This window comes from Elgaria multicarinata, chromosome 3 (assembly GCF_023053635.1).
Source record: "Elgaria multicarinata webbii isolate HBS135686 ecotype San Diego chromosome 3, rElgMul1.1.pri, whole genome shotgun sequence".
Lineage (NCBI taxonomy): Eukaryota > Metazoa > Chordata > Lepidosauria > Squamata > Anguidae > Elgaria > Elgaria multicarinata.
Window position 1 is genome coordinate 3,145,184 of NC_086173.1, and position 9,880 is coordinate 3,155,063.

The window sequence follows — 9,880 nt, forward strand, 5'->3', positions numbered from 1 at the left end:
ATTTGACCCCAGTAAGCGATGCCTTTTTCTCTACACAAATGTGTACACCGTTATAAATTTTGCTGCATCAGAACTACCTCTCCAGCAGTCTGCACATGATAGTTGCTTTCTAAGACGCCTTTCCAAAAGCAATATCAGCTGATCTGGAAAGTCCAGCTCCTAATCCTGCACAGCGCAAGGCTCACTGCCGGTACGTTTGGCATCAAAGACCTTCTCATCCCTCAACCTATTCCCAGGCCTGGCCCCTAGCATTCAAAGTAGTTTCCAGGGCTCAAATTAAAACCTGCCTTGCATTGATATCTATTGACTCCCTACTGCTTGCATGTGCCCATTTTGCTGCATACATTTCTCAGGGCGATCAGGTGCAAAGAAAGAGAAGGGGAGGGGGTATTTGGGTCTTCCTAGTGGCAGCAGCTGAAATCTGCCCCCCTTTCTACAGAGCTGTTTAAAAAGCCCTCCCCCGCTCATCTGGCTAGCTCAGCTTCCCCTTCCTACCACCTTCCCTTTCAGAAGATGTATCTACCAGTCGCTGATCCATGGTAGCACCTTTTTGCTGCTCTAAGGCAAAAGGGATATTATTATTATTATTATTATTATTATTATTATTTATTTATATAGCACCATCAATGTACATGGTGCTGTACAGAGTAAAACAATAAATAGCAAGACCCTGCCGCATAGGCTTACATTCTAATAAAATCATTTTGCTGCACATGTGTGATAATCTACAGTTGAACATGATGGGTGAGTAACTGCAGTTAAGCTAGATCATCTCTTCTAACAGAGGCCGCAATGCACTTGTTCCAGTGAGGTCCTGGATTTTCTCCATCAGTCTGAAGCAACTTTAATTCAGCTACTCTAAAGGACCCTAGGCTCTGAGTTTTTCTTTCCTTCTTACTTGGAAACCGCTTTTTTAAAGGCAGGATTTCTAAAAGCATTTCTGAATTAATATTTTTCCATGAAGTCAGACTGCAGGGATGGTGAGTTGACCATTCAAGACGTTCTCTGCCTAATACAAGCTACACAGTACTGGATTTTGTTGAAGACCCAAACATCTAGGGGGCATGGGCGGGAGGGGACTGCAGGGAGACCTTTTCTAGAACCAGAGTGGGAGCTAGAGTGACTCATAAGGAAAGCCTTCGTGTAATGCAGGGATTGTGGGCCTGCTAAGTGGGGACTCGATCTATCCCCAATAATAGGCGATCCTGCCATGCATGATGCAAGAGGTTCTTCTCATGCAGCCAAACATGGGAACAGGCTGGGCGGAGGGGACCAAAGCAGCCCCCCTCGCCAATAAGAGGGGACCTCTAGCAGGGTCTTCCTGGACTGGACAACGACGCCCCCCTTGGGAAAACAGGACACCGGGGAAGGAGGACCGGGTTAGGTTCAGGGGCAGCCCAGGCCGGTTTTGCAGGAGGTGGGCTTGGGCCAGGGGTGGAGGGGCAGCACATTCCGACGACACCGTCGGAGATGCCAACAGAGCTGGCGCCTGATGGGGCCGGACTCCGGCTCAGCTGCCAGGCTCCTTCCAGCTACACTCCAACTCCCACCGTTTCCAGCTGGCTGGGAATGATGGAAGCTGGAGTCCAACGCAACGGGTGGGGGGGGGCAAGGCTGCCCTCTTGGCATGCCAAGTCCCATGCCTCTTCCTTTTCGCTGAAGGCTTGCCCGCGGGCCAGGGCTCCCCCTGCCACTCACCTGCTCGGCGTGGGCGCCGGCGTCCATGCCCAGCCGGGCCAGGCCCTCGCGGAGCTCATTGATGTCCACCCGCCCATCCTTGTTGGTGTCCAGCTGCTCGAAGAGCGTCGCCCAGCGCTGGTGGCGATCGGGGTCGCGGGAGCTCTCCTGGGCGCCGGGCACCACCTGCTGCTGCTGCGGCTGGGGCTGGGGCCGGGGCCCTTCCCGGGGCGCCAGCATGGCCCTCGTGCGGCTCGTCGCTAGACCCCCGGCGGCGGCGGCGAAGGCCGTGGCAGGCTGCCCGCGGTGCCTGCCGGCTGGCTGCGCTTGTGCCTCGCCCCGCAGCCCGGGCCAGGCGCCATCGCTTCGCTCCTCCCGCTGGCCGACCTCACTCCGGCCCGCTTCGCCAAAGCGCAGGCACCGGCCAGCAGCGGGGCATTTAAAAATGCGCTGGTTGGCGTCGCCTCCCACCGCGATTGCCTCCTCCCCGCACCCCTGAAAAAAGCAAAAAAGGAAGCCAGGACATGGGAGGGGAGCATCGCGCGGGGGGAGCGGAGGGTTCACGCGCCTTCAGGAGGCGGGCAGAGCGGGGCGGGGCCTGGAGCCCGGAGGAGCCTTTGGGCTATTCGAAACAGTACGCGACGGGATCAAAGCCGCGTGGTGGCCCGGGGGGAGCCGCCGCCGCCTCCTCCTCCTGCCGCCACTGGCCTTGGGCTAGCCAGCAAGAGGGGCGGAGGACGCGCGCAATGCAAGCCACGCGGGGCAGCAGCGCGTCTGGGCTTAAGAGACGCGTGAACAACGAGTCAGGAAGTCTCCCTCCCAGGGCCCGGGCCAGACTATTTTGCGCCCTAGGCAAGGTTTCTCTCTCTCTCTCTCTCTCTCTCTCTCTCTCTCTCACACACACACACACACACACACACACACACACACTCTCTCTCTCTCTCTCTCTCACACACACACACACACACACACACACACACACGGGCCAGACTATTTTGCGCCCTAGGCAAGGTTTCACACACACGCACACACACACCCCAAAAATGCCAACTTTGATTTTTAAGAACAGACGTTTCCTGGAAAAAATAAGAAGCACAAAACTTGAAACGGCTAAATTTATTTCAAAGTGCAAGAAATACGTCATGCCGATTATAGCAAACAAATTGGAAAGGAACGTCTAGGGGTCTAAAATTAGGGTGACCCTATGAAAAGGAGGACAGGGCTCCTGCATCTTTAACAGTTACATAGAAAAGGGAATTTCAGCAGGTGTCATTTGTCTATATGGGGAACCTGGGGAAATTTTCTCTTCATCACAAAAGTTAAAGCTGCAGGTGCCCTGCCCTCTTTTAAATCTGGTCACTCTAGTATAGCTCCTGCAGCTTTAACTGTGGTGATGAAGAGGGAATTTCACCAGGTTCTCCATATATACAAATGACACCTGCTGAAATTCCCTTTTCTATACAACTGTTAAAGATACAGGAGCCCTGTCCTCCTTTTCATAGGGTCACCTTACTAAAATGCATGATTTAATAGGAATATCACCTCCAAATCATCCCCCCCAACTCACACATGCGTGCACGCACACACACCGCATCACTCACTCCAAACAAACACACGCATGAACACATGCATTCACTCCAAGGCCCCCTGCATGCACCCCATTCATCCATACATTCTCTCTCTCTCTTCCGGGCACGTTCCGGAAGTCCGAATGTGGAGTCGCCCCACCCCCACCCCAGCGCCCCTAGCTTTGCTTCAGCTGGGCGGGCGTGGGACGCCATCTCGCCCGCCCAGGCCCAGCTGAATCCTCAGGCCAGGCGGGCTCACAGCCAACGTGAGCGCTGCGCTGTGCCCGGCGCCCTTCTTAGCTTGGTACTCTAGGCGGCCGCCTGAGTGGCCTCTATGGTAGCACCAGCCCTGCTCCCTCCCACTTGAATGTCGCCTCTCTTTCTCCGCCAAGAGCGATGAATAAACGGCCACCTCCGGACATATCGAGCTGTCCCACCCACGGAGTCTGAGACCTTTGCCTCGTCCAGCCCAATACGCTCTCCTCGGCTGTGGCTTAAAAAGGTCTCAAGCACAGGGCCTCCCAAGCACCTATGTGTGTGAATGTGTTCTTTTCACTACGAGGGACCTGGGCTTGAACCTGGGACCTTCTCAGCGGAGGCTGGTGGCTCCGATTTCGGTGGGGCCGCGAATCCACTCTGGGTTTCTCTCAGAACCAGCCAGAACTCTAAAGGAGCCATCCAAGTGCTGAACCTACTTTGGGGATTGGGGTCGGGTTCAGCGTCTTAGACAATTAAAGCTTCCAAATTTTTCCAACATTTATCCTCTCATAGAATTAAAGCACAGAGAGGAAAAATATCTAATTGAAATCAGGAATCCAGTCTTACATAAAGCTCTTACGAGCCTGAAAATGCAGACCATGCAGACGAATTTTAGAGAAGGAAGATTTAACAATATACCGAGAGAGCAAAGAATTTGCTGTTGTGGAGTACAAGAGGTGGAGGACGCAGCTCATTATATCATAGAATCATAGAATAGCAGAGTTGGAAGGGGCCTACAAGGCCATCGAGTCCAACCCCCTGCTCAATGCAGGAATCCACCTTAAAGCATCCCTGACAGGTGGTTGTCCAGCTGCCTCTTGAAGGCCTCTAGTGTGGGAGAGCCCACAACCTCCCTGGGTAACTGATTCCATTGTCATACTGCTCTAACAGTCAGGAATTTTTCCCTGATGTCCAGCTGGAATCTGGCTTCCTTTAACTTGAGCCTGTTATTCCATGTCCTGCACTCTGGGAGGATCGAGAAGAGATCCTGGCCCTCCTCTGTGTGACAACCTTTTAAGTATTTGAAGAGTGCTCTCATGTCTCCCCTCAATCTTCTCTTCTCCAGGCTAAACATGCCCAGTTCTTTCAGTCTTTCTTCATAGGGCTTTGTTTCCAGACCCCTGATCATCCTGGTTGCAGGATTATATTGCAGATTATACAATAACCCTAGGAATAAATATTTAGCTAGGTATTTGGCCCCTATGGTGCATCTAATGGACAAAGCGAAATTAGGCTACCTACTAACTGCAGAGAAATCAAGCCTACTGAATTTGGCCTATTTTGCAGTAAGAGCTGCAAAAATTTAGGAAGGAACAGGTTCAGGTGTCACTGTAGAAGTAGGATATATGTATATTGCAGAAGATGTGTGTTGATGGGAGTAATTGCTGTAATAGTGCACCGCAAACTGTAATTTTTTATGTGATAATGTGTGATAACATATGTTTGGCTAAGACCCATGAATAAAATTTGAATCTTGGAAAACTCCTTTAGAGTTCTGGCTGGTTCAGACTGAAACCCAGAAGAGATCACAGCCCCATCGAAATCAGAGCCACCAGCCTCGGTAGGATCTTCTGCATGCAAGCCATGTGCTTTACCGCTGAGTTTACGACTTCTCCTGATGTGCAATATAGGGGAAAGCATACTCCCCTTCCTTACGAGGTTAGATTGCAAGGCACTGTGGGTGAAGTTATTTTGAACACTTAAAAGCACTACGTGCCATTATTAGTATTGTTAATAATAATAATAATAATAATAATAATCTGAAGAAGACTAGGGCCTTGGTACAACTGCCAATATTTCTACCAGCCCCTGTAGTTGTTGATAATGTTTTCTTTGCGGGATGAAAAGCCTCATCTAATTTCCAAAGACCAAGCTGCTGTTAAAGACACACAGGTGCAATTCTTGGTGTTTGCCCCGCCCCACCTCTTAGGGTCAGTTTTCAACCATATGCTTGGATGGCACCAACTAAAGTTCATGGTGGCTATGTTTGAGAAACCCTGGCCTAGAGTAACCAGATGTAACCAGAGAACAGCAGGGCAGGCGCCCCATTAAAGGCGCAAGAGCAGGCTGGGTAATTATTTCCTTGTCAGTTGGAAACTCTAAACAGAAGGGAAAGTTATATGAAAGACATCCTATTTAACCTTCCATCGCTCTTGTAATCTCATAATTGTCCATCCATCTCACCATCTGGGACAGACTCCTAATTTAAAACACACTACACACACACACACACCAGTTGAAGTAATGAAACACACACACACATACATATATCAGGAATTGCCTCTCAACAGACGCCTTTGAGCCATAGGAGTGTTTGGTAGATATCCGGAGTAGTCATTTGGTTGCAGGGCTTTGGTTCTGCAGGTCTTTGAGGGCGCCACGGCTGAAATTCCAAGTTCTCACAGCTGAAGGCCAAAACAGACATGACTTCGCCCATTTCAAGCAGCAATGGCTTTCAATTTAATTTTTACTTTATTGTAGGTGCAGGGGGTCCAGTCTAGAACTTTAAAGCCCCTCTACTTCCCATGTTAGGGTCCTAATCTGGATCATTCCCTGTGCCTGGAGAAAGGAACCTCTCGTGCAAGCACTGAGTCATCACTGACTCTTGGAGGGACGCCGGCTTTCGCTGACGTTTTCTTGGCAGGCCTTATAGCGGGGTGGTTTGCCGTTGCCTTCCCCAGCCGTGATTACCTTTCCCCCAGCTCACTGGGTACTCATTTTACCGACCTCGGGAGGATGGAAGGCTGAGTCGACCCGAGCCCAGCTTCCGTTGGGATCAAACTCAGGCCATGGGGAGAGTTTCGGCTGCAGAAACTGCTGCTTTACCACTCTGAGCCACACGAGGCTCTTTTCCCCCTGTGCCTACTCTAGAGTAAAAATGGGGACCAAGCCATAGCTGCTCGATATAGATTTAAAGTAATGCCTGTTTTGGCCCTCAGACTGCTCCGGCTCACCCTGCTGACTGCTGCCATCCAATCAGCACTACTGGACAGAGTCACATGTTCCTCATCCTCTCCTTTCAGAGCAGCAGTGTTCAGTGGCAGCTGAGCCCAATGTAATTCACTTTGTGAAAGCTATGAGGCACAGGGCCACTGGAGAAGCTGCAGCAGTGACGCTCTGCCTGGCCTTTTGCCCTCTGAGTGAACTCTAATCTGGCTTTCCATCAAACTCTCTTAAAACATGTCTAATTATTCCAAACGGGGGAAAGGAAAATTGCATAATTGGTGCTATTTTGATCACTGCTGATAAATCACCTAATCTTGAGTGTCCGTTTTACACTCCTAGCACCACCCTACTTACATTCCTGAACAATCCTCCTTAAACATTTCAGACAGATTAGCCCACCCTGATGCCCAATGGTCAGGCTGCTGGGAGATGCTGGGAACCATCCCCTGGAGGTTGGAGAAGGTGTGACTAACCCGTTATAGTCACACCAGCCGCAGGGCACCAGAAGAAACCCCAAAGGTACCCCGTTGCTATGTAGGCTTACCAGTCTGTGTAGAGATGACTGGGTGATAATATTGATTTTCAAGCACCTGCTGATTTCGGCAGGTCAAGCTTTCGTTAAAGACACAGGCGGCAGTGTGGTGGTGCATGTCGAAGGCCAGGCGCTCATCATGCCACCATCCCACCCCCATCCCCACCCCAGGGAAGAATCCAAATAAGCAGGCAGCTATGTTGATCCATATCAACAATCCAGTTCTAGCTACTGATGTGAGGATTGCAGACAAGAGGAAAAAAGGGGACCGTTACGGGGCAACTGGCAGGTGACATCAGCATCCCTGCTAATCCAAATGTCCACTACACCTCTTGGCACAAAAACAGTCTGGCCCATTTTTTCCTGTCCTGCTAGCTATAGGTGTGCCACAATTCAGGACAGTAAAACATACCTATGAGTTTCTCTCCCGATGTTTGCATTTATTTCTTTGAAATGTTTCTATACTGCTTTGGTTCAAAGTCCCCAGGCCGATCGCAACACAAGGATCTATAAAATACATTAACACACACATTACACACACACAGAGAGAGATTAAATGAAAATAGAAACAAAATAAGACCAGAGACATAAGACAACCGAGGGAGTGGGGGAAGAGACGAACTAAAAGCACAACAGAACAAAAAATTCTGAACAGCCCATATAAATGCCAATAATGAGGAAGCCAATTTAGCCTCTTGTGGGAGGCAGTTCCACAGCCTGGGCACCCCTCCGGAGAAGGGCCTAGCTAGTCAATCAAATATCCAATGGCAATGGGATGCAGAGGAAAGCCTCCAATGACAAATGCAGTGTACAAGTAAGTTCATGTGAAAGGAGATGGTCCTTCAAGTCTCCTTTTCCCCAGCCATTTAAGGCTTTATAGCAGGGATAGACAACTTGGCCTACAACTCCCATCATACTTCCCCATTGGCTATACAGGCTAAGACTGATGGGAGTTCTAGGCCAAAACATCTGGAGGACCATAAGTTGCCTAGCCCTGCGTTACAGGTAATGAGCAGCGGCAGCTCGACCTGTGCCCAGAAATGTACTGGCAACCCGTGCAAATGAAATAGAACTGAAGTTAGATGCTCCATAAAATGGGCCCCAGATACAACTTCAACGGCTGTGTTTTACACCTGTTATTCATGCCATGATGACTTCTAGGCTGAATTGCGGCACTGCACTTGATGTGAGGCTGCCTTTGAAGAAAGCTTGGAACCTGCAACCAGTCCAGAACATTGTAGCTATCCGCTAAAGGGAACCAGATGACAACAAGATCACAACTCACCTCTTTGGAAATAACTCTCCGCTCCAAGCTCAATTCAAAGGGCAGTTTTTGACCTTTAAAGCCCTACATGCAGGGCCAATTCAGACGGCAGAGTGAGAGCAGAGGCAAATTGCACATTCTGCCCTTGCTCCCATGAGGAGGACCTGCCTCCTCTTCCTCCTTCCCCCAGCAAGAGCTCCAGGGAGCTGCTCCAGCCACTCTCCCACTGTGGCATTTACCGCAGCTGGAGAGCGGGGCCAGCAGGGCTTTCTGGAGCAGACACCCATTCAGCCACATTCGAGGATGCTCCAGAGGGATGCTCCAGTTCCACTCTCCTGCTGTGGCAAATACTGCAAGGAAATTGTGGCTAGCAGAGCTCTCTGGAGCAGCCACCCACTGCAAAACAGAATCCTCCACTTGCCCTCCAGCTCACACAGAATCTGGTACAGGTGATCTCCTGGGTCACCCCTCCCATGCCTGGCTCTGAGGATAGACCTCCTCAGAGCCAGGCATTTCTGCCGGCTTTCCAGAGCCAGACGGCAGGCGGTGGTGATTGATGTGGTGGTAGCAGCAGCAAAGGGATGAGGATGGGGGCCTCAATGCAGCGGTGGGGCATGGGGACAGGACAGCTTGCACCAGGGCCTGGGACCCAGATGTTTCTTAGACCTCCTACAACCATCTACTTAGATCATGAGGTTGTATCCAACATTAGTCTAAAAACTACTGTTCATTTCAATGGGTCTACACTATGTAGGATTGACATTGGATGCAACCCATTATCCATGGTCTGAAGTATGGCTGGTGGTTGTTGGAAAAAGAGAGACTTTTCAGGGGTTGCTTCGCATCTCCAGGGAAATCTGCCTGGCACCTACATTACATAATTACAATCATTTTGGTGCCAGGCCAAAATGAACTTTTCCTGGGCTCTTAAGAATTGTTCATACTTTTAAATACTTGGAGGGAGGAATCCTGTGGTCGGAGATAGTGCTCTGACTTTGGAGGAGGGAATCTGAGATCTGGCCTCCTGCCCCCTCCCTCTCCATCTCCCAGCTTGGGTGGAAAGAATCATGCCAGCTGGCCTTTGAGGTTGGGAACTCTGCCTTGCAGGGGGCATTTCAGTGAGCAGGGAGGGAGAAAAGCTGTCCTGAGCTTGTGCCAGGCTCTTTCCCTCCCCCTCTGAAACGCCTTTGCTAGACAGGCAAAAAAGCCCATCTAGCAAAAAATGCAGGGTGGGTGGGTGGGACACGGGGAGGTAAAATCACTTCCATTGCTCATCTTGCTGTGCATAGGATGATCATAAGCCTCTGAGTTTGGGGGTTTATGATTATCAAGGGCACAACCCATAGGATTGTGCCCTAATTTTCAGGTAGTTTTTATAGTCATTTGAATGGACTGCTGCTGTTCTAGTATATCAATTGTAAATAATACAAATACACAAATGTTGAAGCTCCTGGACACTCTTTTAGGGCAGCTCCATTTAGCACTCCTTGCAGTAAATGTAACCAAGGCATGTGTGACAGTGGCCATTGCTCTGTGAGTGTTAGAGAGGCAATTGTGCTCATGTCAACTCCCATTCAGTTCAATTTTCCCTGGTTGATTAGTGAGGTATGTGTATATTCTGTTTGGATTTTCCAT

General features: G+C 50.2%; 1 protein-coding gene across 1 annotated transcript in view; it reads right to left on the reverse strand.

Moving 5' to 3' along the window:
• Positions 1–7,141, reverse strand: part of LOC134393898 (mitochondrial adenyl nucleotide antiporter SLC25A23-like) — a 64,063-nt gene extending 56,922 nt beyond the window's left edge. Inside the window, exons 1-2 of the mRNA XM_063118929.1 lie at positions 7,040–7,141; positions 1,699–2,172 (exon numbers count right to left, since the gene is read on the reverse strand). Of these exons, the coding sequence (XP_062974999.1) occupies positions 1,699–2,172; positions 7,040–7,141 (576 nt within the window). The remainder of the gene's footprint in view (positions 1–1,698; positions 2,173–7,039) is intronic.
• Between the last annotated feature and the right edge of the window lie 2,739 nt (positions 7,142–9,880).